This window comes from Amphiura filiformis, chromosome 5 (assembly GCF_039555335.1).
Source record: "Amphiura filiformis chromosome 5, Afil_fr2py, whole genome shotgun sequence".
Classification (NCBI taxonomy): domain Eukaryota; kingdom Metazoa; phylum Echinodermata; class Ophiuroidea; order Amphilepidida; family Amphiuridae; genus Amphiura; species Amphiura filiformis.
This window is the reverse complement of record NC_092632.1, coordinates 68,013,103-68,038,900: the sequence shown is the minus strand read 5'-3', so window position 1 is coordinate 68,038,900 and position 25,798 is coordinate 68,013,103. Positions and strand designations below refer to the sequence as shown.

At 37.6% G+C, this 25,798-nt stretch overlaps 1 protein-coding gene across 1 annotated transcript in view; it reads right to left on the bottom strand.

Annotated features, from left to right (window-relative positions):
• LOC140151949 (polypeptide N-acetylgalactosaminyltransferase 16-like) overlaps positions 1 to 25,798 on the bottom strand; it is a 274,100-nt gene that overhangs the window by 157,620 nt on the left and 90,682 nt on the right. The window contains 1 exon segment of the mRNA XM_072174254.1: positions 9,596 to 9,768. Within this exon segment, the coding sequence (XP_072030355.1) occupies positions 9,596 to 9,768 (173 nt within the window).

Genomic DNA, 25,798 nt, shown 5'->3' with positions numbered 1-25,798 from the left:
GCTACAGTATCAATCACATAGGTTACACTGTGAACTGAATTGTGGATTCAATGTTACTGAATAACCAGAAAAATGCATATGATATGCTCTGTGTGCTAGCCATAGGCTTCAACATAAAAACTTTTGAGAAATTCTCCTAAAATATCAAGAGCTATCTCAAGAACCACTGAACCAATACTAAACTTGTTTGTACTCATTTTAATGCATTTCTCATGCTGATTCCAAATATGGTCATGAAAATTTACAATTCTGAAATTATTGAATTAAAAACATTTTTTGAAATTTTTCGTCGATACCCGAGTGGTGAGGGAAAAAGTAACCATACCCCAATTTTGTTGATTCTTGATGGGGGAAAAGCAATACCAATTTAAGGAAGCATTAAACGAGCACAGTTAATGAATAGCTATTGTAATGCATGATTTGAGTACCTGGGTTGAGTACACATCCATGATTGATATGAAGAATGAGCAACCACGCAGGTAGTGCAGTATCATCAAGATAATTCATCTCACATCCGCACACCCGGAATGCATGTTAAATATCAAGATAACAAATTTCAGTCTTATAAGCAAATTTTGATCCCCTAATTGATAGCCTAATTTCAGAAATGAGAATTTTATGATCTACTGTGCAGTGAATTATTTGCTATGGAGCCCTTACTTATACACTATATACATCTAGGGGGCCTATGTAGGAAATTACTCATGTCATATTGTATAAGACCAAAGTCATACCTGTGCCCATGGCGTAAATCCAGGGGAATGCCCCCCCCACCTTTTGGCAAAATTACCCATTTTTTGTTCTTTTCAGCCACCGTTTGACAAATTATTTAGGCCGGATTGTTCCCCCCCCCCCCACACACACACATTTCAAGCCGGATTGGCGCTTATGCCTACGCCACCTGATGAAATGTTATAATACAATGCAAAATCTTAGCCCAAATTTTCATCAACATGCCTGTCATTAGGCAAAAAAAAAGTTATATTGTCCTTTTCTGACCAACCCAACAAAATCAGAAAATGTAGAGTCCTGTTTTTTGTTTTTCACCCCATATTTTTGAATTTTCATATTTTTGGTATAAAATTTGCAAAACTTTTTTCCTGTTTGTAATTTGTACAGCACAAGTCTGATATATTCCAAAAACAAGCTGGACATCATCATCATCATCATCAGTCGGCTGCGGAGCAGGCGACTACAAGCTTTCTCCAACTGTTGCGATCTTGGGCAAGCGAAACAATTTTGTTTGGCTGCAGCATCCCTTCAGTATCTCCCAAGAGGTGCTGTACATACTGTAAGTACAGTGTCCGCGGCCGTTATTTTGTGATTTGTGAGTACAAACTTGCAATATTTTTTATAAAAGTGAGAGGTGGGGTCATTACTTTTGGACAAACTTTTAACTAAAGTTACATTTATGGTGGGGCAGCCAAATATATAGGTCTCTCTTGAAGGTGACATGATGTTACGAAGAAAACACACAAGAATAAAAAGGGGCGGTCAGTCATGGACATTCGTGCTGGCCAATTTGTTCCCCCAGGTCTGCTTTTCAACCTTTAAATGACAAAAATGTATCAACATAGCTCCCCATCAAGCTCCATCATTCATCTCATCTAAAATCATTTTCATTTTCTTAGTTTACCAAATTATTTTCTGCCAGACTCGTCCTAGGGCTTGTCAATATCCATGTATGAAATTGTTTAGTTTTTTAATTTCAAAGCACCAAGTACCAGATGATTCCCTGGCATCAGCTTGCAAATAGTTATCCCATATCATCCTAGTATATTGTTTTAAGCATCCTAATAGTCCATAAGTAGTAAACCTAAGGGACTATGCCTCATAGTCCTCCAAGATGATGTTGTACAGGGTTGCCATGCATTGAAGCCCGAATTATGGGTATATACATTTCTTTTCAGTGTACGAAATATGCCTCAAAAAGCTACAGGCCAGCCGGGCTTGACCTTAAAAAGTTACCGGCCAGCCGGGCTGGCAACTAGATACCCAGTCAGAAAAGGTACCGGCCAGGCCAAAAAGTTACAGGCCAATGGCCGGCTGACCGGCCCTATTTCGAACGCTGTTTCTTTTATCCACTAAAGTGGCTGCAGCAGGAATTTTTTGGGGGGGGGGAGGAAAAGTAACTTTCAGGGGGGCAACATTTTGTGTAAAAATGCCGCAAAAAGTGGACATTTTTGTAATTTTGGATTTTACTGGGGGAAAAAGGGGGGCATGAGTTCTGACGGGATGGGGGAGGAGGATTTCCCCCATGCCCCGCCGCCCGGCCACTGTCCACTAATGTTATGGACGAGTGGTACTAAATTCAATACTGCATGTAGTAGCAAAGGTTGCAGAAGTGCCACAATGATGTCATAATTCTACATGGGTCAGCTAATAATCACATATCACAATAGAAATTGTTTAAAACACCCAATTGGGCCAAAAGTACAAGTTTAGCAACCCTGATGTGTTGTTTTGCCGCTTTATCAACCTGTGTTGCCTTGGTGATCTAGAAGACATTGAACTTGATGCTATCTGTGTGTCCTTTCATCACTTATCTCCTCCTTGGATGAATACAAGCAGAGTGTAAGTGTAATGGTAATCATCATTGTGTTTATCTCATCAATTCAAAGTTTACAAGATACAGAATTTGTGTTCACATTTTGAGATACACCTGGCGTAAACTTATGCTAACATTGATAACAAATCCACAAATATTTTCGCTACTCCTACCACGTGTCCACTGGTCGGCGAAAACATAGGCTACCAGTTCCGGTCTTTCCGTGACCTTTTTCAACCACACGATTTGTAATGTCTCAGTTCCGACCAACATAAGGTCAAACTTACACCGGGTGGCAGCAGTAGCAGCATTCACATTGCGCCCAGCGGAGGTTACACCCAGCTCGCTACTCCTGACTTTTGTCAGGAGTAAATCGTCGGACGTACGCCTAGCGCAACCATCGTTGACACTACCACTACTCCTAGCAGCGCCTTACCGCTACTCCTAGCAACTTGCGCCGACCAAGTTCAAGCCGGGCGTACGTCCGACAATGTGAACACAACAAGAGTGTTTTTGCTTGAGGCTGGAGATAGTCCTCTCTCTCCCCCAGATGCAAAGAATCTTGGTCAATGCACCTTTTTACTTGTGATACTCATCTCCCACTTAAGCCTGTTTCCTCCCTGCCTTCCAGCCATCAACATGATCAAAGAATGGTCCCATCATGATGCATGGCCATACTATTGAATGCTGTAATTTGCCCAACTCTGCATGCTTTATTGAAAGTTTGTCCAGTTATTTATACTCTAAGGTCTGTATGCACAAAATAAGTTAGACCAGGTCTAACCAATAAACCTGGTCTGATCATCGAGGTTAGAATTAGGATGAGATCCTTTTACTCTTTTCTTTGCCTCCTTTACTCCTAACAAAGTCCTAAAGTTGAACTGCAGCCATCTAATATTAAGTATTAAGTATATTTGCCCTTAAGGGATCTGAAATGAGCGTTTTGAGTGTTTCAACAGTATTTTTGGTAGAACATGATCTGAGAGCATATTAGACATATCATAACAAAAAAAAGTTTCATCTCTGTAAGACTAATCTCTATGGTTAGACCAGGTCTAAAGTAATTCCGTTTTTTAAAGTTGCAAATCTTTTAAAAACTAGATTGTCTCAGCAGCAGGGGACATTAGGCTGTCATGTGCATCTAGGTGTAGAGGCTTATCCTCTTATTCCCACTTGAGCATTCTCAAGTACACTTAAAGTGTTTGGTCTCCTGGTCAAGTCAGTTTTAATTTAGGGGTTGTTGTTATGTTGTTATAGCAACAAGCTCAGTTTTTCTGTCCAGTCAGCTGTCACTTTAGTGGTGTGCAGCCATTCAGGTCTCCCGTCTTATTTTTTAATTCCTTTGTTATGTCCATAGTTCTCCTAGTGATGCACTTGCAATTGTTCCTTCGATCTTGATGGACCAAAAATCCCACCCACCCTCCCAAAAGCTGGAAGGGTGATTCAGTAACTAAATATGGTTAAAGATACTCCAATAAAATGGTATGTCCAATTATGCTGCTTTATGCTTAAAAATAGAGGCTTTGTATGGAATTTCTTGAAATCTTGAAGAATATCATTAGTAGATTGTCTCCACTTTCTACTGCGTTTTATAGAAGGGAATGAATGCTTTGTATGGAGTTTCTTCAAAACCTGAAGAATCTCGTCTGTAGATTGTCTCCACTTTCTACTGTGTTTTATGGTGTTTGCATGTGTTACGGAGTTTCTTCGAAACCTGAAGAATCTCGTCTGTAGATTGTCTCCACTTTCTACTGCGTTTTATGGTGTTTGAATGTGTTATGGAGTTTCTTCAAAACCTGAAGAATCTCGTCGGTAGATTGTCTCCACTTTCTACTGCGTTTTATGGTGCTGGGATGTGTTATGGATTTTCTTCAAAACCTGAAGAATCTCGTCGGTAGATTGTCTCCACTTTCTACTGCGTTTTATGGTGCTTGGATGTGTTAAGGATTTTCTTCAAAACCTGAAGAATCTCGTCTGTAGATTGTCTCCACTTTCTACTGCGTTTTATGGTGTTTGAATGTGTTACGGAGTTTCTTTGAAACCTGAAGAATCTCGTCGGTAGATTGTCTCCACTTTCTACTGCGTTTTATGGTGTTTGAATGTGTTACGGAGTTTCTTCAAAACCTGAAGAATCTCGTCGGTAGATTGTCTCCACTTTCTACTGCGTTTAATGGTGCTTGGATGTGTTAAGGATTTTCTTCAAAACCTGAAGAATCTCGTCTGTAGATTGTCTCCACTTTCTACTGCGTTTAATGGTGCCTGGATGTGTTACGGAGTTTCTTGAAACCTGAAGAATCTCGTCGGTAGATTGTCTCCACTTTCTACTGCGTTTAATGGTGCCTGGATGTGTTAAGGATTTTCTTCAAAACCTGAAGAATCTCGTCTGTAGATTGTCTCCACTTTCTACTGCGTTTTATGGTGCTTGGATGTGTTAAGGATTTTCTTCAAAACCTGAAGAATCTCGTCTGTAGATTGTCTCCACTTTCTACTGCGTTTAATGGTGCCTGGATGTGTTAAGGATTTTCTTCAAAACCTGAAGAATCTCGTCTGTAGATTGTCTCCACTTTCTACTGCGTTTAATGGTGCCTGGATGTGTTAAGGATTTTCTTCAAAACCTGAAGAATCTCGTCTGTAGATTGTCTCCACTTTCTACTGCGTTTTATGGTGTTTGAATATGTTACGGAGTTTCTTGAAACCTGAAGAATCTCGTCTGTAGATTGTCTCCACTTTCTACTGCGTTTTATGGTGTTTGGATGTGTTATGGAGTTTCTTCAAAACCTGAAGAATCTCGTCGGTAGATTGTCTCCACTTTCTACTGCGTTTTATGGTGCTTGGATGTGTTAAGGATTTTCTTCAAAACCTGAAGAATCTCGTCTGTAGATTGTCTCCACTTTCTACTGCGTTTTATGGTGTTTGAATGTGTTACGGAGTTTCTTGAAACCTGAAGAATCTAAATCGGTAGATTGTCTCCACTTTCTACTGCGTTTTATGGTGGGCTATTGGTTGCCTTCATGCTTTCCTCCCTTTCTGCTGCGTTTTTTATACCAGGGTTATAAATGCTTTGTTGCTTATTTGGAGTATCTTTATTTACTTGGTTGTCAATACCAGTGGATTATATATCAGTAAATGGTTTAAGCATTGATGCCGTATCTTGCTGAATACAAAATGTTAGTTTGCTAGTGTTGGCATTGTTTATTCTTTTGGAGATTTCTAATTATTTAATTGCGGTTAAAAATGCTGTTTTCCAATCCAATCCTCTGTTTGATCCAAAGATGTATCTGTTTAAGATATGCTTAAGATTTGCTTAAGATGAAATTTGGTTAAATGTGATTCAGAAGTCAACTTTTGTTTGTCCAGCCTGTATGGTTGGCTTGTACACATTTTCCAATAATTTGTGTATTTATTGATTTATATGAAGATGATAAATAATTCCAAATGCTTGCTGCAATTAATCATCTCAATGTATATAATTTGTTTAATTGATATGAAATCTGTTATTATCTCAATATAGTCTTAATTTCTATGAGATTGTGAAATTATTATAAATAAGCTTATGTGTATTAAATGGTCCTCATGATCGTGGGGGCAATGCGGAGTCTATTCTTTGCGTTGTTGTGCTTTCCTGCTGTCTCGAGACAATTAGAGCAGGTCTAATTTGTTACGGACCTAAATCAGTATTTGACTACATGGACAATATTTGCCCCAGATCTTGGCAATGAATCGGCTATTCACAGTTAGATACTTATATCCATTCCATTCCAAATTTCATTGACTACAAAATTAAATTTTTAATGAAAGCTGATCTATTTTTGAGTGAAAAAAATAGTTCCAAAAATGTAAAAATGTTTTTGAGTGACATGCATCCTAACAACCCTTTTTGCCCTATCTCTTCTTCTTCATCCCGGCCTTCTCATCACCATCTTGACAATGTCAATGCATGGCCATACTTGTATCTTCCTGTGGCCATTAGTGGTTCCTTCTTCTGACTCCATACTATTCCCAACTGAAGACTAACAACTTCCTCATATTCATCTGTTAATGCATCTTGGCATGATTCATGTTCATCTTGAAGATTTTACAAGAAGCATTCTATTTTATGTATTGTGCTAAATTAATGTCATGACCTGAATGTGGTAGTACTGGACATAAATTAGGTTAGAAAAATACTGATTTAAGGGATTGGATAGCAACGTTTGCACAGTATTTTTTGTGGGACATGAGAGCACATCAGACATATCGAATTGCCTTCTGAATATGAGGAATGTCCTTCTGATATCAAGGCAAATTGGGTATATTTTAGGAGAAATTTTGAATTGTCCTCAATCAATTGCTATTATGCGCAATATTGTGCACCTTACAGTAAAAATCATCTTCAATTGTCATCTCATTTGGAATGGCAAGGCAAGAAAAAAGCCTAAACACATTCCTTAAATAAACTGATGATATACATGAATGAATATAAGCATCATGCATTTAAAGTTTGATCAAATCAGCTGTATCAATAGCTCATTATTCCTCAATTCAACTGTCATTAGTATTTACACATCCCCCATTAGCCTCTAGCCTATTCTACAGCTGTCACAATTTAAAACCGATTTCAGAAATGCCGATGGGGCTATACAAGGGCAACAATATCTGACTAAAACCTGTGACAAATTGACTAAATGGGAAACCCTAAAGCACTAATATTTCCCTTGTTTGTTTGCTTAAAGCATAGATTTTAAATACCAAGGCAGGATTTTAAGTTAAATTCCTCTGTGCATTTGTGTGCATGCTGTATTTAACATAAAACAGCTACTGCATTAACAGATTTGCCTTTATTTTGGGTCGTCATCGACTGCTCAGTGCCAGAAGTGGGTAAGTGCAAATGCAACAGCTGCCATGTGTACCTGCCATGCGTAGATGAGTCCCGGTTCTGGCACTTTGTGTATCCGAGGGCACTCGTGCTCGTCGGCGAACTTTGAAAACAACCCCTTTTGCATCTAATTTTGAGACGTTTTCTGCATAAAAACATGATTTTGTGAATTTTTTGCCCTTCAATAATGTGTCTTTTTTCGCTAAAACGTGACCGATATTTCTAATATGCCCCTTTCTGACGGAAATCCGTATAGGGTATAATACACAGCACCCTCGGTTGTATGCATCGTAAATTGATGTGATGTGATGTGCAATGTGCGGCAAATGGAAACTGAGATGACTTGTGCATAGGATTCGTAAAATGAAGAATATTGAAACAATGTTACTACGATGATTTATAATTTATACATGTGATGAAGAACACCCTTTTTTCAATTTCGCAAACAAGTGGTTTGAAAAATTACCCTTTCTTTACCTGAAAATACCCCTAATTTTGTGAAATGTTAGACAAGCATGAGTACCCGCGGACACACAAGAGTGCCGGAATCAGGAGGTGAGTACAATATACTGTGTGTAAATTGCCAAATGTTCACAGGGCAGCTATTGCACTTACCCACTTCTGGCACTGATCAGTCGTAGTTTGAATGACTAGATAGGAAGATAACAACAGCATTTTGACACAATAAAACGAAGGGCTTTTAATACTTATTGAATTCTATATTATACCTTGTCATCCTTTTCACCTTGAATTGGTATAAAACCTTTGAAGCATCCTCTTAATGGACCTAAAGACCTACTCCATTATAAAATGTCTGGTAGTTTACTATTAAAGTGAAGAGGAGGGAAATCATCCTCAAGTGGGTGAATCAAAAGATGATGAATTTCTATGAATTACAGGTACATGCAGGTAACAGGTACTGGATACCTGCTATATATATTTACAAAATAAAAATCTCATGAAAAAGTATACACTGCATTGATGCAATTACACCGTGATTTGATTCATGGTTCTTGGTCCAAATGATGCACCATCTCCCCGGCCCATCTCATTCTGTGCTCTAATTGCAGATGCGATATTAAGCCATGAATTTGAGCCACTCTCTTGATGGTCAATCAAAAGAGTGATTCACTCCAAAACCAATGAAAATCACTCCAAAACAGTGAAATTTTCACTCCAAAGAGTGACACTCTCACTCTTCAAGGAGGATGTCCCTTATATCATACCTTAAAAGAGTGGACATTTCACTCTTTTGGAGTGAATCATGCCAAAAGAGTGAAATTTCAAGATTGAAATGTCCACTCTCTAAGATGTGATATAAGGGACACAACTCTTTTGAGTAGTCCATTAAATGGCTGATAATGGCTCCTTGAAGAGTGAAAATTTTTCTCTTTTGGAGTGAAAATATCACTCTTTTGGAGTGATTTTCATTCTTTTTGGAGTGCATAAAATCTCACTCTATAAAAGTTCACTCTTTTACATGAAGATAGTAGAGGAAAGACTCCTATGATCATTGTGCTATCCACATAATTATGCCACTCAGATCAGGGAAAACTGACCAATTTGTAGAGTTTTATTTAAAGGCATTTCTGGGTTGCAAGGATGCAAAGGCCCTGGAAGATTTTTAATATGAGGGGGGGGGGGGGGCTCATCAATATGAGGCTGAGGGTGTGGGTGTGGGAGGGGTGTCCCAGCTACACAAAGCACAGAAGCTTTTGAAATGGATGCATTTGACATGAATACCTTAAAATTACACCTTGAAATTATGAATTAACTTTAAAATTATGAATTTTACCCTAAAATGATCATTTTAACTTAAATTATTAAGGGGTGCCCTCAGGTACTTGGTCCCCACCAAAATTATTGATGGTGCTGTGACTCCCCTCCCCCGCTGTTTCTGGAGCCACGGGATGACACCACTAAAAGGTTGAAGTTCTATATATCCCCACCCCATGCATTCCGCACTTTCACCACCACCCACTTATAATCTTAAGTTGTTCTTAAAACTTATTACTAGTATTTTAACTGCTGCTCAAAGAATGAAAATATGCCATATCAAGCACCAAATTAACTAATTGCCTCCCATCCTATTATCCTCACAGTGTACTACCCCCATCGATAATGACATTCCCCTTCCCTCCCTCCCTCCCTCCCTCCCCAAGAGAATCAGATCAAATGATACCGGTACTTACGTATAATGTCTGGTATCTGGTATATTTCTATCTACAGCTATATTATCACTGCGGACTTGATTGAAGGCATGCCGTCGATACGGATCATCCGCCGCTTCTTTTTTCTTGGGTTCTAGGTAACCTTGTATATCAAATGATTCTGCTTCTACTATTCTCTGCAACTGGAAATCAAACTGTAAAAGAACAGAAGAAAAGGGAGATTTGCGTAAGAAAGGTGAAGCTATACATAATATGCATTGAACTTGCATAAGGGACCGTTCACAAACACTTGTAAGGGATGCAAAAAAAATTCATCGCGAAACTTTTTCAGGCCCCCCCTTTACAGACCTCAAAAATTTCAGGGCCCCCCCCTTTTTGACATGAAAATTATGGGTCAACTCCATAGAAAAGCATATAAACTTAATTTTCCCAGGAAAATTTGTGGTCATTTTTTTCAGGCCCCCCCCTTAGGAGGGTCAAACTTTTCAGGGCCCCCCTTTTGCATCAGACCCCCTTACAAGTGTTTGTGAACGGTCCCTAAAATACATACAAAACCAATTACTCCAGTCCACTCCAAAACACCACCAAACGTAAAGTTCCAACAGGAAGCAGACGAGGAGTTGGAAAATTGATCAGTCAATTTAAAAAGTACTATAAGAATCGTCATTGAGGTATGTTTAACATCTTTATACCAAAATATTTTTGGATTTGTACACAAGAACTTTAGCAAATTATAGTTAGCTTATTTGAACCCTCAAGACACTATTTCTAGTCAAATTTGATCCAAAATTGTGTCAAATCTAACTAAACTGTGTCAAATTTGACATGATTTGTGTATGATATTTTTAAATCACTGAAAATCCCACTATTCGAGACCCCCCCCCAATTTCATTTTGCCAGCACCCCTACCATTGCTCCCTGGCAACACCAAAACTTCAGTGACAGTGCTAGGATGGAAACAGTCAGAACTCTTATCCCCCAATTTGTAAATTTTGCCTTCCCCTGAAATTCACTATGTCCCCCCAATGGCCCTTCGAAAAAAAAATCCTGGCGCCACCATTGCAAAACTTACCATGTTTACTTTTGCAACAAAAATACACATTCAGAACTGAACATTCAAATCAAGCAAACAAACAGATTTTCTGATGTGGTAAGAACAGTATAAGATTTCCTTACCAAAACAAAATCAGTGGTGACAAACGTTAACCAATATGCCATCAGATTTGATCAAAATCAATGGTGTGCCAGTTCTTGAGTTTAACATGTGACAACAAAATCATCATGAGATAGCTGTTGAGTGTTGGCTACGAAAATACAATCCTGACTAAAATCAAGGCTCAAGTGTTTTCTAATGGGGAAGAGGTTCTTGATAAGGGTGAGAGGGGAGTTTACAGGGCACCATAGAGCTCCATTGCTGCTACATCTATGGACTTTCTTTATAACATCATATCATCATTTTTCACACAAAATCCTATTGCTATTTGCTATAATTATGACTGTGGACCAGATCTTTTGCATAAAACAAAAATCAATTTGTTTCGTCATGTGAGTCAATATAACATATGGCAGCTTTTGAACTTTTTTTTTATTTTAGGGCATTTCGTGATCCACAGCCTCATCCCCCCCCCCCCCACACTTTTCTCAAAAAAAGTTGAGATTTTTATACCACTGGAAACCTCTGGCTACATAATGTTTATGTACCAAAAAGTTGTGTAGTTTAGCAAAAATATTGTCAAATTTGAATTTCGTTCTGGTATACCAGAACGAAATTACAACAGTGGCCTGTGGAGCAGTGTAATACACATAATCATGAATAAGCTTTTTACGTAGATATCTACTGAAAAATGTCATAAAAAGAGGATGCTAGGATCACAAAATCCTCCTTTAATCATTCAGCAAATACATCAAATTATCACAACAGAAAAATGACTAAGACAGGCATAAAAACTGGTAGGCCCCTAATGAAAAAAAAACCACTGAAAACCATGGATTTTTTTACCATTTTCTGTGAATTTGAAATTTTCTGTGAATTTGTAAACACTGAAATCAGCTAAAATGCTGAACATTTTCATGCCTGCTAAGAACTGTAGGGTTGCCAGAGTGCTCTAAAAGCAAGATGCAGAGCTCTTTAAACTCAGAAGAAATAACTCGTAAATTTACAATGAAACATTGTAAATATTAAATCATGTTCATTCTGTTCTGGTTCTGTCAACAGATGTTTCAATAGTTATAATTATTACAATATCCCACATACAAACATTATACATTCAGTGAATTCAGCACCCTTATCTCCAGGCAAACTATAAATGCGCTACCATTTGCTTGAGCCCGCTCCATAAGCAATTAGCTCCGATCATGCACCGATACATCATAATGTTAGAATAATTCATGGCACATTGACAGTCAATATTGGCAAGTTCGGCATCCTGTATTGGATAAAAGACCACAATCTTCATGCCACAACATTCACCTGTTTATTGCCATTGGCTATCACTAGGATCCACAACATTCTCATATAATAGTGCACAGTTCTTTAACCCCAATACTTTTATACATTCATTGAATGACCTTTGAAAATTTGGGTACAAAAACTCATACTCTGCAACTTGAGGTGAAATTTTGCACTATGATTGTTTAATTGAGGTTATTGAACTATGCCATTGAGATGAGGCCATTGTGGTCCATAGGCTATGTATGACCTACTAAGATTGGCTAACCTATATTCAGTCATAGTCAAGGCCGTCTTCCAAGTTTAAAACGATATCTTGAGTCATGGCAGGAAGTTTACACAAAATTATATTGATACTGATGTGCAGACGGTGAACAAACATAAAGATCTTCTTCTTTGGTGCTGCAAGTATTCCACTTTGTATATTTGCAGCTATTTGTAGCAACATCAACAATCAGAGACAACACACCTTTAATAGCTCGGGCGTCCTCAACTAAGTTAAAGCAATAATGTGCGATTTCAATAAAGTATAGATTCTTATTTGTTTTCCAGAAAACGTTAGTTTTCACTGATCACATTAAGTCCCCTTAAGGTTAGACAAGGTACTGTTGGTCGAAGCAGCCAAAAAATATCGATTTTCATTATGTAAATCAATATATTATTGAAAAATAACACTTTGATGTTTTGCCAAAGTTCATTCTACAAACCATACACTTTCAAACCTTGCTTGATTTGATTTATTGTTGTTAATGAGTTATGTACGTTTATGTAAGTGTTGCAGGTGTTTCAGCCCTCCTACAATATAACTCAAGAACCACAGGACCTACAAAAGTATATCTGTGATATTTGAATTCTTCTACACACTCGCTATGAAATGAGCAATGCGATTTTTGCCAAAGGTGACTACCATTCGCAAGGTGCTGTGAACTACCAAATCGCAACACTTTAAAATAGTGTCAAACCTTAATGAAGTTAAACATCTTTAGGAAACCTATGACCATGAGAGCAATTTAATTTTAATAATTTGGTTTATTAAAATAGTGCTCTTACTGAAAAAGGGAATATTTTGCAATAAAAGTATAATGTGATTAGTGCATCTTCCATAAATAGTCCCACTCCTTCTATATATACAGGTACATGACCTGCATTATTAGTTCATAAATTAACTTCAATATTGGCTCATAAATTAACTTCAAGTGTAATTTCCTTTAGAGCCTAATAAATTAACTAAGGATAAATTGTCCCTAGTATATTAGCCTAATAAATTAACTTTCAACTAAGTTAAAACAAAGGCAACACCCATTCAAAGAACAATGGCTGAAGATGGGAGGGGGCACTGGTCATTGACAAGGGGGTATCATGTATGACCAAAGATTCATGTAAAAAGGATATTTTTTCACGATCAGGCACTGTAAACAGGGTGTCAAAAAAACACAGAAATCAGAGAAAAAGGGTACATTTTACATAAGCAGATTTATTACCTAGCTGGGGGGTTTACACCCCCAGCTAGGTACTGTAATGCTATCCGATTCTTCTTTCTTCTTCTGTCAACAAATTTCAAAATGCTTCTCTTCCTACATGTTATACCCTACAATTACGTAACTTGCACATATGTACCGGCTATATCCAGTGCCCATAGGGTGCAAACAGAATTGGGGTCAAAAGTCATTAAGGGGGCATTTCCGGTATTTAACCAAATACTTCCCAAATGCTTCTTCTGCCACATATTACATAGCACAATGACGTCACTTACACATGTGCATCGGCTTTACCCAGTGCCCATACCTTGCACACAGAATTGGGGTCAAAGGTCATTAAGGGGGTAAAATCTTACAATTGCATTATCTGGACATCTGTAAGGAGTATGGAGCTCAAACTCGATACAATAAATCTCATGACCAGGGGAACATTTTATGGGTGTCAGGTCAAAGGTCATGCAGAGGTCAAATTTTAGAAACGCATTTCCTGGACATCTGTAAGGGTACGGGCTCAAACTTGGTGACAACAAACTTAATGATCAGGGGAACATGTTGGAACACTTTGCAGGGGTCAGGTCAAAGGTTATCTGGGGTCAAATCTTTATAACTTCATTTTCTGGATATCTGCAAGGGGTATGGGGCTCAAACTCAGTGACAACAAATCTCATGACCAGGGGAACATTTTGCAGGTGTCAGGTCAAAGGTCATGTAGAGGTAAAATTTTCTAAATGCATTTTCTGAACATCTGTTAGGGGTACGGGTCTCAAACTCCACAACGACAAACTTACTGACCTGGGGAACATTTTGGAACACTGCAAGGGTCATGTCAAAGGTCATCTGGGGTCAAATCGTAGAATTTCATTTTCTGGATATCTGTAAGAGGTAATGGACGGGCTCAAACATGGTGACAACAAACCTCAAGACCAGGGGAACATTATGGAACATCATGCATAGGTCAGGTCAAAGGTCATCTGGGGTCAAATCTTAGAATTGAATTTTTTTGACATCTGTTAGGAGTACGGGACTCAAACTCGGTGAAAACAAACCCTATGACCAGGGGAGCATTTTTGGAACATTTTGTAGGGGTCAGATACCTCCACAACACCAACATACCCCAGCTAGGTTTGTGGTCTATGGCCACCATTTGCCACTAGTGTATTCCTCCTCTCTGGTCTGGAAGTAGTTCTAGTTCTAGTTCCTGGGAAGTAATATATTCCATCACATGGATGGAATATATTTCAATTTCACCATAGGTATTGGAGGAGATGATATCACCACATGATGCTGCGATAATGGGAGTATACAACAGGCTTAACATCTTGTCTGAGTATGTCTACTATGTTCAGTATTAATTTCTCTCCACACGGTGTCGACTGCAGACGACAAGTTTCAATTTTTTTAATTCAAAAATTCAGAATTGTAAATTGTCATGACCATATTTGGAATCAGCATGAAAAATGCATTAAAATGAGTACAAACAAGCCTGTTATTGTTTAAGTGGCTTTTAAGACAGCGCTTGATATTTTGAGGAAATATCTCAAAACTGGAACTTTTTATGTTGAAGCCTTTAATGGCTAGCACGCAGAACATTAAAAGCAGCAATATCATGGCTAGTCAATCATACCATATGAATCAACATGACTTGACCTAAATTTTAACGGACCATTACACTTCTTATTAGATCCCATGTGTTCAATTAATGCTCTCATAGCTGCTAGTCATTGTTAATGCAGCCGGCCCGTCTAGTCTGACAGTATAGGTTCAAGATAGATTCAATATATAATTTTCATCAGATTAAACCCTAATGCTAAAAATGATTTTTGGCTATCAGAATTTAAAGGGAAAGAAGGAACAAAAAAGAGAGAAGATGAGCAAAAGAAGTAATCAAGATGACCTAACCGGTCATCGAAAGAAAGCTCAGAAAGTGAGTACAATTTTACTGGATTTGCCTACCCAAAAATCACCAAACAAAGAAGGTGTTTGGTACCTTCGGGATTCGAACTACAGACCCCTCAAATGCCATGCACTTCATAGCCGACCAGTAGCCATGGTTGTTTCACTGGCCCGCCAGCCCAGCAACCATAACCATGCGTAACATGAATGTAAGTATACAAAAATTGCTTGCTCCAACCTCTTTTGTGATGGCCAAAAACTGCTTACACCCCATTTGTCTTGCAAAAAAAATCCTTCCCAGCAAACGTAACCGTATGTAAAATGGCCCACGATTGGTTAGTAGCACATATAGGGAGGTTGATTCATCTGGTGCCTTCATAGCAAAAAAGGAATCACAGAAAATGGTGAATGTACTTTTAAGAGGCAATAAGCAACTTTTCTCTGTTGACAAGCTCCCTTCAGCAGAGGAAGTGTCTTATTTCCAAGACTTAATGTAACTTTTGAGATGGTTTGCATGTTAGAAGGTGAAAAACTATCCATATAAGACAAGCTGTTTCCCGGATGCTTTCAGATCATCATGACAAATCATATTAAAACAAAGTGTTTACGAGTTTGATTGACAGGCGACGTCAGACCCTATCTTTAATTCTGATTTTCATTTGATGTATTGAATGGTACCACCATTTTGTACAAAGTGAAGGGACCAATTGGTGACCATTAATTTTGGTGAGGGGCCCCAAGTACCCTAGCACCCCCTCCCCCCCCCCCAAATAATCTGAGGTAAAATTCACAAATTTAGGATAAAATTCATAATTTTAAGGTAATATTCATAATTTTAGCTATAATTCAAAATGTAAGATAGAATTCATGTAAAAATGTATGCATTTCAAAGGCTATTCAATTTGAAATTCATACACCCCCTGTGTAAGATATGACCTTAATCTTCCACACAGGGAGTGTGAATTTCAAATGGAGTCACAGTGTCGTCTGCTCCCTGGTATAGATAGAGATTCTTCATATTCGGCTATTCCAGTTGAAATCCATACACCCCTTATGAAAGACATGACCTTAATCTCCCACAGAGGCTGTGAATTTCAAATTGGGTTACCTGAATGGGTGACTCTATTTGAAATATAGGGCCTATACCCCTGTGTAGGCAATTATGGTCACATTTTCCATAGGGGTGCATGGTTTTCAACTGGAATAGCACTGTCCCCATTTTATCTAGAATATGATTCCATAAGGGCACTTTTCCCCCCACCTCACTCATCTGGTTTCACCCCTGATGGTAATATCACACCCAGGTTTAACCCACTTGGTCCCTTATATACTCCAGTCATCTCTCCAATGTAGAATATGATCTTGTGTTTTTATTGACTGTAGCTAAAATTACCTTTTTATTCATGCCATGTCAACATTTGCACCATGCTTTGAATATAACTCAGAAATTTGAGTATAACATATAGATCAGTGGTGTCAGATCTTCCGTATTTGTAAAATAAATTTCTATAAAACGCAAGCTTCGTGACTAACAGTGGTGGCACCAGGATTTTTTCCGAGGGGGGACATTGGGGGGAGGGAAGTGAATTTCAGGGGGGAAAATTGCTGCAAAAAGTGGAAATTTACACAATTTGGGGGGTTTTGCCTTAAAAGTGGGGGGCATGACTAACATGCATTTTGAATATGTTTTGCTTGGGACACTCACCCCTCAAGTGCATACACTGGGGGCCTGATGCAAAAAAAATTCATCGCAAAACATTTTTGGGCCCCCTCCCCTTTACAGACCTCAAAAATTTCAGGGCCCCCCTTTTTGACATGTAAATTATGGGTCAACCCCATAGAAAAGCATATAAACTCAATTTGTGGTCATTTATTTCAGGCCCCCCCCCCTTAGGAGGTTCAAAAAATTTCAGGGCCCCCCTTTTTGCATCAGGCCCCCTAACAAGTATTTGTGAACAGTCCCTTAAGACTCAAAACTTCGAACCAAGTACACATTCAGTGACCATACTAAAAAGTTGGGGTCTTTGCATGATTGCATAAAAACAAGTCTTCACACAATTTTTGCTCTCAGTAGAAACATGCATGGTAACTGGTTTTCGGCATTTCCGTACCCAAAAAATAACGGATAAAAAATTGTGCAATGGCATGTCTTCTATGGAAATATTAAAACTGAAAGAGAGTTCCTACAGTCTGACTGGTCTTGTTTATCTCATGAATCCCTTGCACAGGTCTTTTCTGTTTTCAGTTAGCGTGTTTATACTGAGCACCTGGCATTACCGCGAATTCACCTTCACCCGCATTTCAATCCTCTCGCATTCACCGGGTCGTTTATACTGGGCTGGAAATGCAGGGTAACGATTCTCTATGCACGTTAATACGAGGGAAGGCAGAAGTCTCAAAAAACTTTTCGTGATCTTAGGGTCACATTCAGGTCACTCACGGAGATATTTCATTTTGTTCTTTAGGGATTTTTGCAGTTGCTGCATGGTGGCTTCTGGGCTGAATTGTTGCATTACAGCTTCCGTCATCTTTTTATGAGCATCAGCATTGCGTCTAGTCTTCCCATCTAAAATCTTCCTCACGACCATGTCTTGCCACTGATAAAATTAGAAACGCAACCATATCGTTCGACCAAATAATGGATGCTGTATCAGACCCCTTTTCCTTTTCAGACATGATTTAGGAGCTACCACGGTCAAGTAGAAATTATAGCAATTATAGCAAGATGAAATTATAGCAATTTAAAATATATTATCGGTGTCAGATCGTGAGAATGAACCACATGAACTCCGCACGAAATATTCAACCTGGTATGACCTTTCGCTTACGAGACTTCCGGTATCATTCGCATGACCGCGCATTCACCTTCATCCGGTCTGTTTCTGCTGGGGCCGTTACCGCGTATTCCCTCGCATCACCCCGAATTCACTCGATTTTCACCCGCAACCGTTTGCTCAGTAGAAAGAGGCTAAAAGACACTTTCTATTAGTTCGTTAGTATAATATAGACTATAACACAGGTGGGTAAGGTTGAATGCTTCAAGCTATAAACTGCTATTGTTTCAAAGCATGTCTTAAATGAATAATGTAAATTTGATTACTATGTAAATGTCATTATGCCAGGCAAAGTGTTCATCCTCAAGCGCAGAGATCGTGGGTCAATATAGGTTATGTTCGCAGCATACAAAATGCTACCAACCGCTGCTGGTTTTGATTTAGTCTCGCTGTAAGGACTCCCATTTTTCAATCAAAATGATCTGGATATTTCAAAATCATTTGTCTCGATGCAGTTCTTTAACCTCAGTATATTTTTTTCACTCATGGAATGGGCTATTCTATTTAAAATCCACACTACCCCTGTGGAAGATTTTGGAAATATCTCTCACAGGGGGAGTATGAATTTCAATTTGAATAAACACATTAGCAGCTCCATTTGAAACTCACCCTCCCTCACTTGAAGATTCAGGTTGGAACTTTTTCAGAGAGTGTATGAGATTCAAATGGAGCTGCTTAATGTGCTCATTCCATTTGAAATAATTCATACTCCCTGTAAGATATTTCCAAAATCTTCCACAGGAGGAGTGTGGATTTAAACTGGAACAGTCCAATATAAGCTTTGAATATGTTGAGCCACAAGTATGGGACATGTGTAAATATTTAATGTGCCAACAAATCAGGTTTAAAAAAAATTAACCAATTTCACTTTAGAAGATCATACATTTATGACCTGTGAGCAGTTGGGCTACATACTTATTTGCAATAACCATACACTGAATCCTACCACATCGGACTACTATACGTGGGTACCTTCAGGACAACACAGCTGGGGAGACATGCAAGCATGCAACACAACTATCGATCCTATATAAGATTTCAAACTCCGCAAATGCAGACTAGAAGGGTGCAACAAAACAACTAAGTACTTTTGCTTACGGGGAAATGTAAGCTTACTATAAGGATCAGGTTTTACACAGTTCACAGTTGAAGCATAGGCCCTAGAAAAGGGTTATATAGTTACAGTCAATAGCATCGCATAAACTAGAATTTTGCGGCTCTCGGCTTGCTCAGTTCTCTTGCAATCATTATATTAAAATGTTTATGTGTGATACATATTAATGTTAACGTACCAAGTTTCATCATAGGACAAATGTGATAGGAAATTGTGGAAAAGAAAATCCAATCATCTTTACTAATTACCTTCAAATTGTGTGATACATATCAAAATTAACTGACACCAATTTAAAGGATCATATCACTGAAGTTGTATCAAAATCTACATTTGTATCAGTGTGCAAAGGAGCATTTTGAAATTTTTGGAAAAATGACCTCAAATAACCTTTGACCTTGACCTAGAAAATAACTTATATAATACCTTACCACTTGTGTCCAAGTTACATTGACAGGGGCATTCCTGGGGCAGGCCCGAAGTCAGGATTTTTTGGGGAGGGGTGGCTGATTTTGAAAAAAGGACTTTTTTCCAAGGGGGGGGCAATTCTGTGAAAAGTGGATTTTCTTCCCCAAATTTAGACCTTTTTGACCAAAAAGCTTTAAAAAAATCAAAATCATTTTTATATTTTTTTAGCTCGCCACGCTTGCAAATTCTTACATTTTTGGCCTTTTTGTATACTTTTGCAAATTTGGGGGGGGTGCCCGCATACACATACATTCATATACACATGGACTGAGTGAAGGTCTTTTCCTTAGGATGACCTAAAAACACACTTGGATCTTTAAATAACATAGGCCTATAAAATACTAGGTCTTTGTAAATGATTTAGTGTGCAACTTGATTTCTGTACTAGAAATGGTAGTTATTTTATGTCCATTTTACAGACATCAAAAAAATTATGTGTGCCCACTTCCATGAGTGTTGAACATTGTGACTTAGCAAAGCACAGTTAAAGTACAGTACAACGCCTCTTACATGAGTATGCATGTGATCAGTGTTAACACTAAATTTGGAACTTTTACAACCTTTAACTCATCTCCTCAGACTAAATATTAAGTTAAGATGGAAATGACACTTAAATTTAATATTCATCATGATATTCATCATAACATATTTCATTATTTTCCCCTCTTTATTAAAAGGGAATGAATGGATTTGAGATGTCACTAACACTTTTAGGCCTTTTCACATTTCTTCGCTCTTCAGACAAAACCTCATAACTCCAATAGCTGCCAGATGTTGAATATATACAATATAATATACTGTATAGTACATATTTAACACATAGCAGCTATTGGAGTTAAGCGGTATTGACAGAACAGCAATGATTTGTTTCCATCTTTATTATGGTTACAATGGAAACTATTACTAAAACCTGCTCATTTGCTGTGAATAGCAAACTTTATTTGATGGGTAATTTTGCAATTAGCACTCTCGATAGAAAACCATAACTGATGGGGGAGGTTGTTCTAAAACAACTGACAGATCTATGCAAGCAAGGCAGTCTCTCTACGCGTGTGTTGACTGCAGACGACGAGTTTCAAATTTTGTTTTAAAAAAAATACAAAAATGTAAATTTGCATGACCATATTTGGAACCGGGGTACTCCCATACGTCATGTGCCCATGAAATGACCCCATTATTTTGGCAAATCCTACACCCAATGACCCTCTTTTTTCGGTAGCCTACACTGATTGACCCCCTTTTTTTTTCTCTTTTCCACTGAGCACATACTTCGGTGCCAGTGCTTTTATTTTTTGTTTTTATAAACAAAAGAACAATTAAGAAAAATCACAAAATCACAAAGAATTACAAACGCAGCATTAATTACAAAGTGTTACTACATTTTAAACTTAAACAAAATACAAGAGCATACTCAAAAAATCATGTTTTGAACAATTAGTCCTCAAAATTGAAATTTTGGTGCGCTTCGCGTGCATTTTGAAAAGAATAAATGAGTTTTGTCATTTTGTACTGTGGGTAAAAAGCTATTTTTGATTGTTAATGATGTGAAATTTTGGGCGCTCCCATACAAAATCACCTCATTTTTGACATTGCCAACACCGAATGACCCCCTTTTTTCTGAAAATTTCTACACTGATAGACCCCTAGTTTCGTACGCTGGTGGGCATAATATGCAAGCACTAGGATCCACAACATACTCATCTATCAGGGCACAGTTCTATAACCCCAATACCTTTGCACATTCATTGAATGACCTTTGAAAAATTGTGTAACAAAAACTCGTACTCTGCAACTTGAGGTCAAATTTTGCACTATGATTGTTTCATTGAGTTTATTGAACTATGCCACTGGGATGAGGCCATTGTGGTCCATAGTGAAGGGGAAAACTGTGATTATGATCAATCTGACTTGTTTAGTTCAGTTTTTGGCTCAAAAAAATCTCTGCCTACCTTTAATTGTCAACGAGTCTTGATACTTGATGCATTAGGCTTTGATAAGGCAAAAAAAAAGGTTCGTCTCAAAGCTTGCGCGCGCGTTTGTAAAATCCCACGATTTGACAAAAAACAAATGTGGAATTTTTTTTTATTTCAAATTTTTCAGACTTTTTTTCTCAAAATACCATGAAAAAAAAGTCGGGAATAAAAAATTAAAAAAAAAAATCGCATTTCGCATTTGTTTTTAAATTTCTCGTGAGCTTTGAGACAAACCTTTTCTTTTTTTTTGCCTAACTAGGATATGATTCACACTGTTTGGGTTCAATTTTTTTTACGGTATATTGGTGCTAGACGGAGACCGACTGACAAGTATATGACAATCTGGGATTGATTAGACTGTCTGCTTCAATACGTGATCTGTGCCAACTTCCATGTCATGTATTCTTGCCTCAGTACAAAAATCTACATGGGGACGTGCCGCTGAAAATAGGTCGTCTGGTATTTTAAGGATGCCCCCCTTTGTTTTATGGTATATAGGTATATATATGTGATGTGATCAAGCAAAATCAGTCAGAAGTTGGAAATATTGATTTTGAGATATATACCCAAACAATGGAAGTATTTCCTTTTGTTTCCTATTGTTTTGAAAACTCTTTAACTGCTCACATCTTTTGAACTGGTTGTCCGAATTCAATGTGGTTTTCTGCACAGCATATGTGCATTTAGGAAACTGCTTAGGCACTACAGTAAGCCAAAAAATTTAGGTACCAGTTATGTTCACCCCTGTATTATCCTAAACACAGACAGATACGTCATAATTAGAACCAGCAGCCAATGGCTGTATCTTTTAGCTTGAATTTAAGACCTCATTTGTTGAAATTGTTCTAGAAATAAAACCACGACGATCCAAATACCCAAGGAAGATGCCAATTTAAAAGTTGCAGTTTGCTCCATTGCAAGCCCTATTGATCATGTTGATTTGTACACAAAGCATTCGCGAACAAGAGAACTAACGCCGTGATTAGCACGTTGAAATGAGCGTCATGCTTTCATTGATTAGAACATAAAAGTGCAACTTTTGATTTAGTTTCTTCATTAGGTTTTAGATCATCGTTTCTTTAATTCCCAACCAATTTCAACAAATAAGGTCTTAAATCAGAGCTAAAAAAAAGAGTACAGGTATTGGCTGCTTGTTTTAATGTTAACATACTTGTCATTATTCAGGATATGCAGGGGTGAACACAATTGGTACCTTAATTTTTTGGCTTACTGTATACTCATATTATGTATCTAAATCACTAAGCATAAATATCGTTTGGTAACACATGCAAGATACTACACTACTAAAGATTTACAATCTTTTTTCTTCCATTTTTTTCTGCAAATTAATTAAATTAGGTACAGTATGTTATATATAGCTTCTGCTTCAAAGACATCCTGCTCTACATAAAAGTTCAGGCAGAAACTTTGGAGAAATTCTCTCAAAGATAGATCTGTGACAAAATCTCGCTACGAACCATAAGCATGATAAGCCCTTGCGCGAGCCAGACATGTTGAAAATTCCCTGCTATTGTCCGGATGAGTAAACATTAGTTAAACAGCCATAGGCATGATTTGTTTTCTATCTCACTCAAAATAAGAAGTAAGCTTAAGATTACTATGTCAGAGGGAAGTTGTATATTTGGATACTAATATCTTGCCGTGGGGAGTTTTAGTTTTATAGTCATACCAGAGGTTTTCCAATCCTAAGGATGAAACTGTATGCATGAATGAAACAAACTTTAATAAAAAGGTCGTGTACTATATTCTAATACTATTATGAACACTGATGTGCACTTTATATATATAATCTTGATATAAAAAATAGGCTATTCCAGTCAGTGGCGTCACTTCGTGTATGGGGGTGTATTTGGATTAAATTTCAAAAAGTGACTGAAAAGAATTGGCTTTTGTCAAAACGTGGGAGGATGCATCTCTATGCCTGCCCCCCCTTACTGCCCATGATTCCAGTTGTTCAAATTCATATAACACCAGGCACCACTCAGGCCTGTACGCAGGATTTTTTTTAGGTTGCTGATCTTGAAAAAGTGGATTTTTCCAGGGGGGGGGGTAATTTTGTGATAAGTGGACTTTTTGACCTTTTTAACCAACCAAAAAAATTGTGATATTTTGAGACTTTTTTTTATACTTTTTGGGGGGGGGGTGCTGCCACACCCCTGTCATCACCTTTTGAAAGCATGGCCTTATTCTTCCACACAGGGGGGTGAATTTCAAATGGAATTACCAGAATGGGTGCCTCAATTTGAAATTCACACTCCCTGTGTGGAAGATTAAGGTCATATCTTCCATAGGGGGTGTATGGATTTCAACTGGAATAGTCCAATATGTATCTATTCATGATACCTATCAATGCATTCATTTATGTACATTGCTCAATATAGTGGAAATGAACTGATGATAATCTTCTAGTCCCATTCAGTGATCCCACTGCAAGTGTAAAAAAAATTAACAGTAGGCCAAAAAAAAACCAAGTTTCTTTCCTGTACATTGTGTAGCGCGTGTGCATTACGTTTTTGACAGCCTATTTTGCGCATTCGAATTATTTTTTCACTTTTCTAAGAAAAAACCCAGAAAAACACAAAAAATAATATAAAACACTACAGAAAATATCACACATTTTTTTAATACCTTTTTTAATCTGCAGGTTAAAAGGGGGGTCATAAATATTCTTGAATATGGTTTTCTTTTGTGTGTCAGAGAGACCCACTGTAAAATCCCATTCCAATTTGCAGAAAAAAAGGTATTTTTTGTCATTTGAAGACATGAAAAGTAAAAAAAAAACGCATTTCGCATTTGACTTTTTTGACCTGCTACAGGAAACAAACATGTTTTTTTTTTTTGCCTTATATACAATGTTTAAAAAGTGTAGGGTAAGTCATTCAAATCATCATTTGGTATTTTTGGAATGAAAAATTTGGCAAAAGATGAAGAAAACAACAGTATTGAAACTTTTCTTATAACGACTGTAGAATACATGTTAAGTCTTTGAGATTCCAAAAAGGCTTTAATGGGATACCGGTAATCCAAAAAATGTATTTTACACTATTTTGGGCCATAATCGGGGTAAAAAGGGCTTTATTGGTACATATGCGCGAAAAAAAAAAAAAAATTTTGTATGCTCTTGTTCTTTTGGTATTTTCTTGTTTAAAACTTTTTGACCCCCTCCTTTAGTAACCAAAACATTTTGGTCCCCCCTTTGTGCAACTCAAAACTTTTTGTGTCCCCCACACTTTGCCCAGTCCCCCACCAAAGTTTAAAATGCCTTATTTTGTCTTAAAACACGGCTTTCAGCTGAACCACTAGCAGGCTATGTTAGCACATCTACGACAAAGGAACCAAAATCTGAATTTTGATAATTTTTATGATCATCCGAAGGAGCAAATCACTGAATGGGCCTTTAATATGTATAAAGTGAGATCAAAATGAACCTTACTGACGAAAACATTGCTTTGTCAAATGCCTTTTGAAAATAAAATTTGCATATAAATTGCATGCAAATAGAGGAACCCCTCAGTCTTTAGATGGAGCTTTGATAGTAATTTGCTACTATATCAATGGAAATCTGCCTGAAAATATGAAGTCCCAGAGATGAGACATTCTTAATTTATAATTGTATTTGGGTCATGTATTCCTGGTTGTTGAGTTGCTGTGAACAAACTGGGAAACTTGTCAAATTGCCCGTCAAATTGACAACTTGTTGGGTGTAAATTTATGCATTATATTGGATTATGACTTATTCATCTAATCTTTGTATTCAGTATTTGAATTAGAATCAAACATGAAACTATCAAACTAAATGAGTCATTTCTTGATAAACTGGATTTTGAGTTACCAATTTTAATTAAAAGTACTACAAATTAAGTGTTTCCTGATATTATTTCCCAATTTATTGGAATAGTATAAGAAGGTCCTGAATTAGCTGCCCTATAGACATGTAGGAAATTATAGGGGCTAAAACAATTCCCAGTAAGCATCAATTTGGCCTGATTTTACCAAA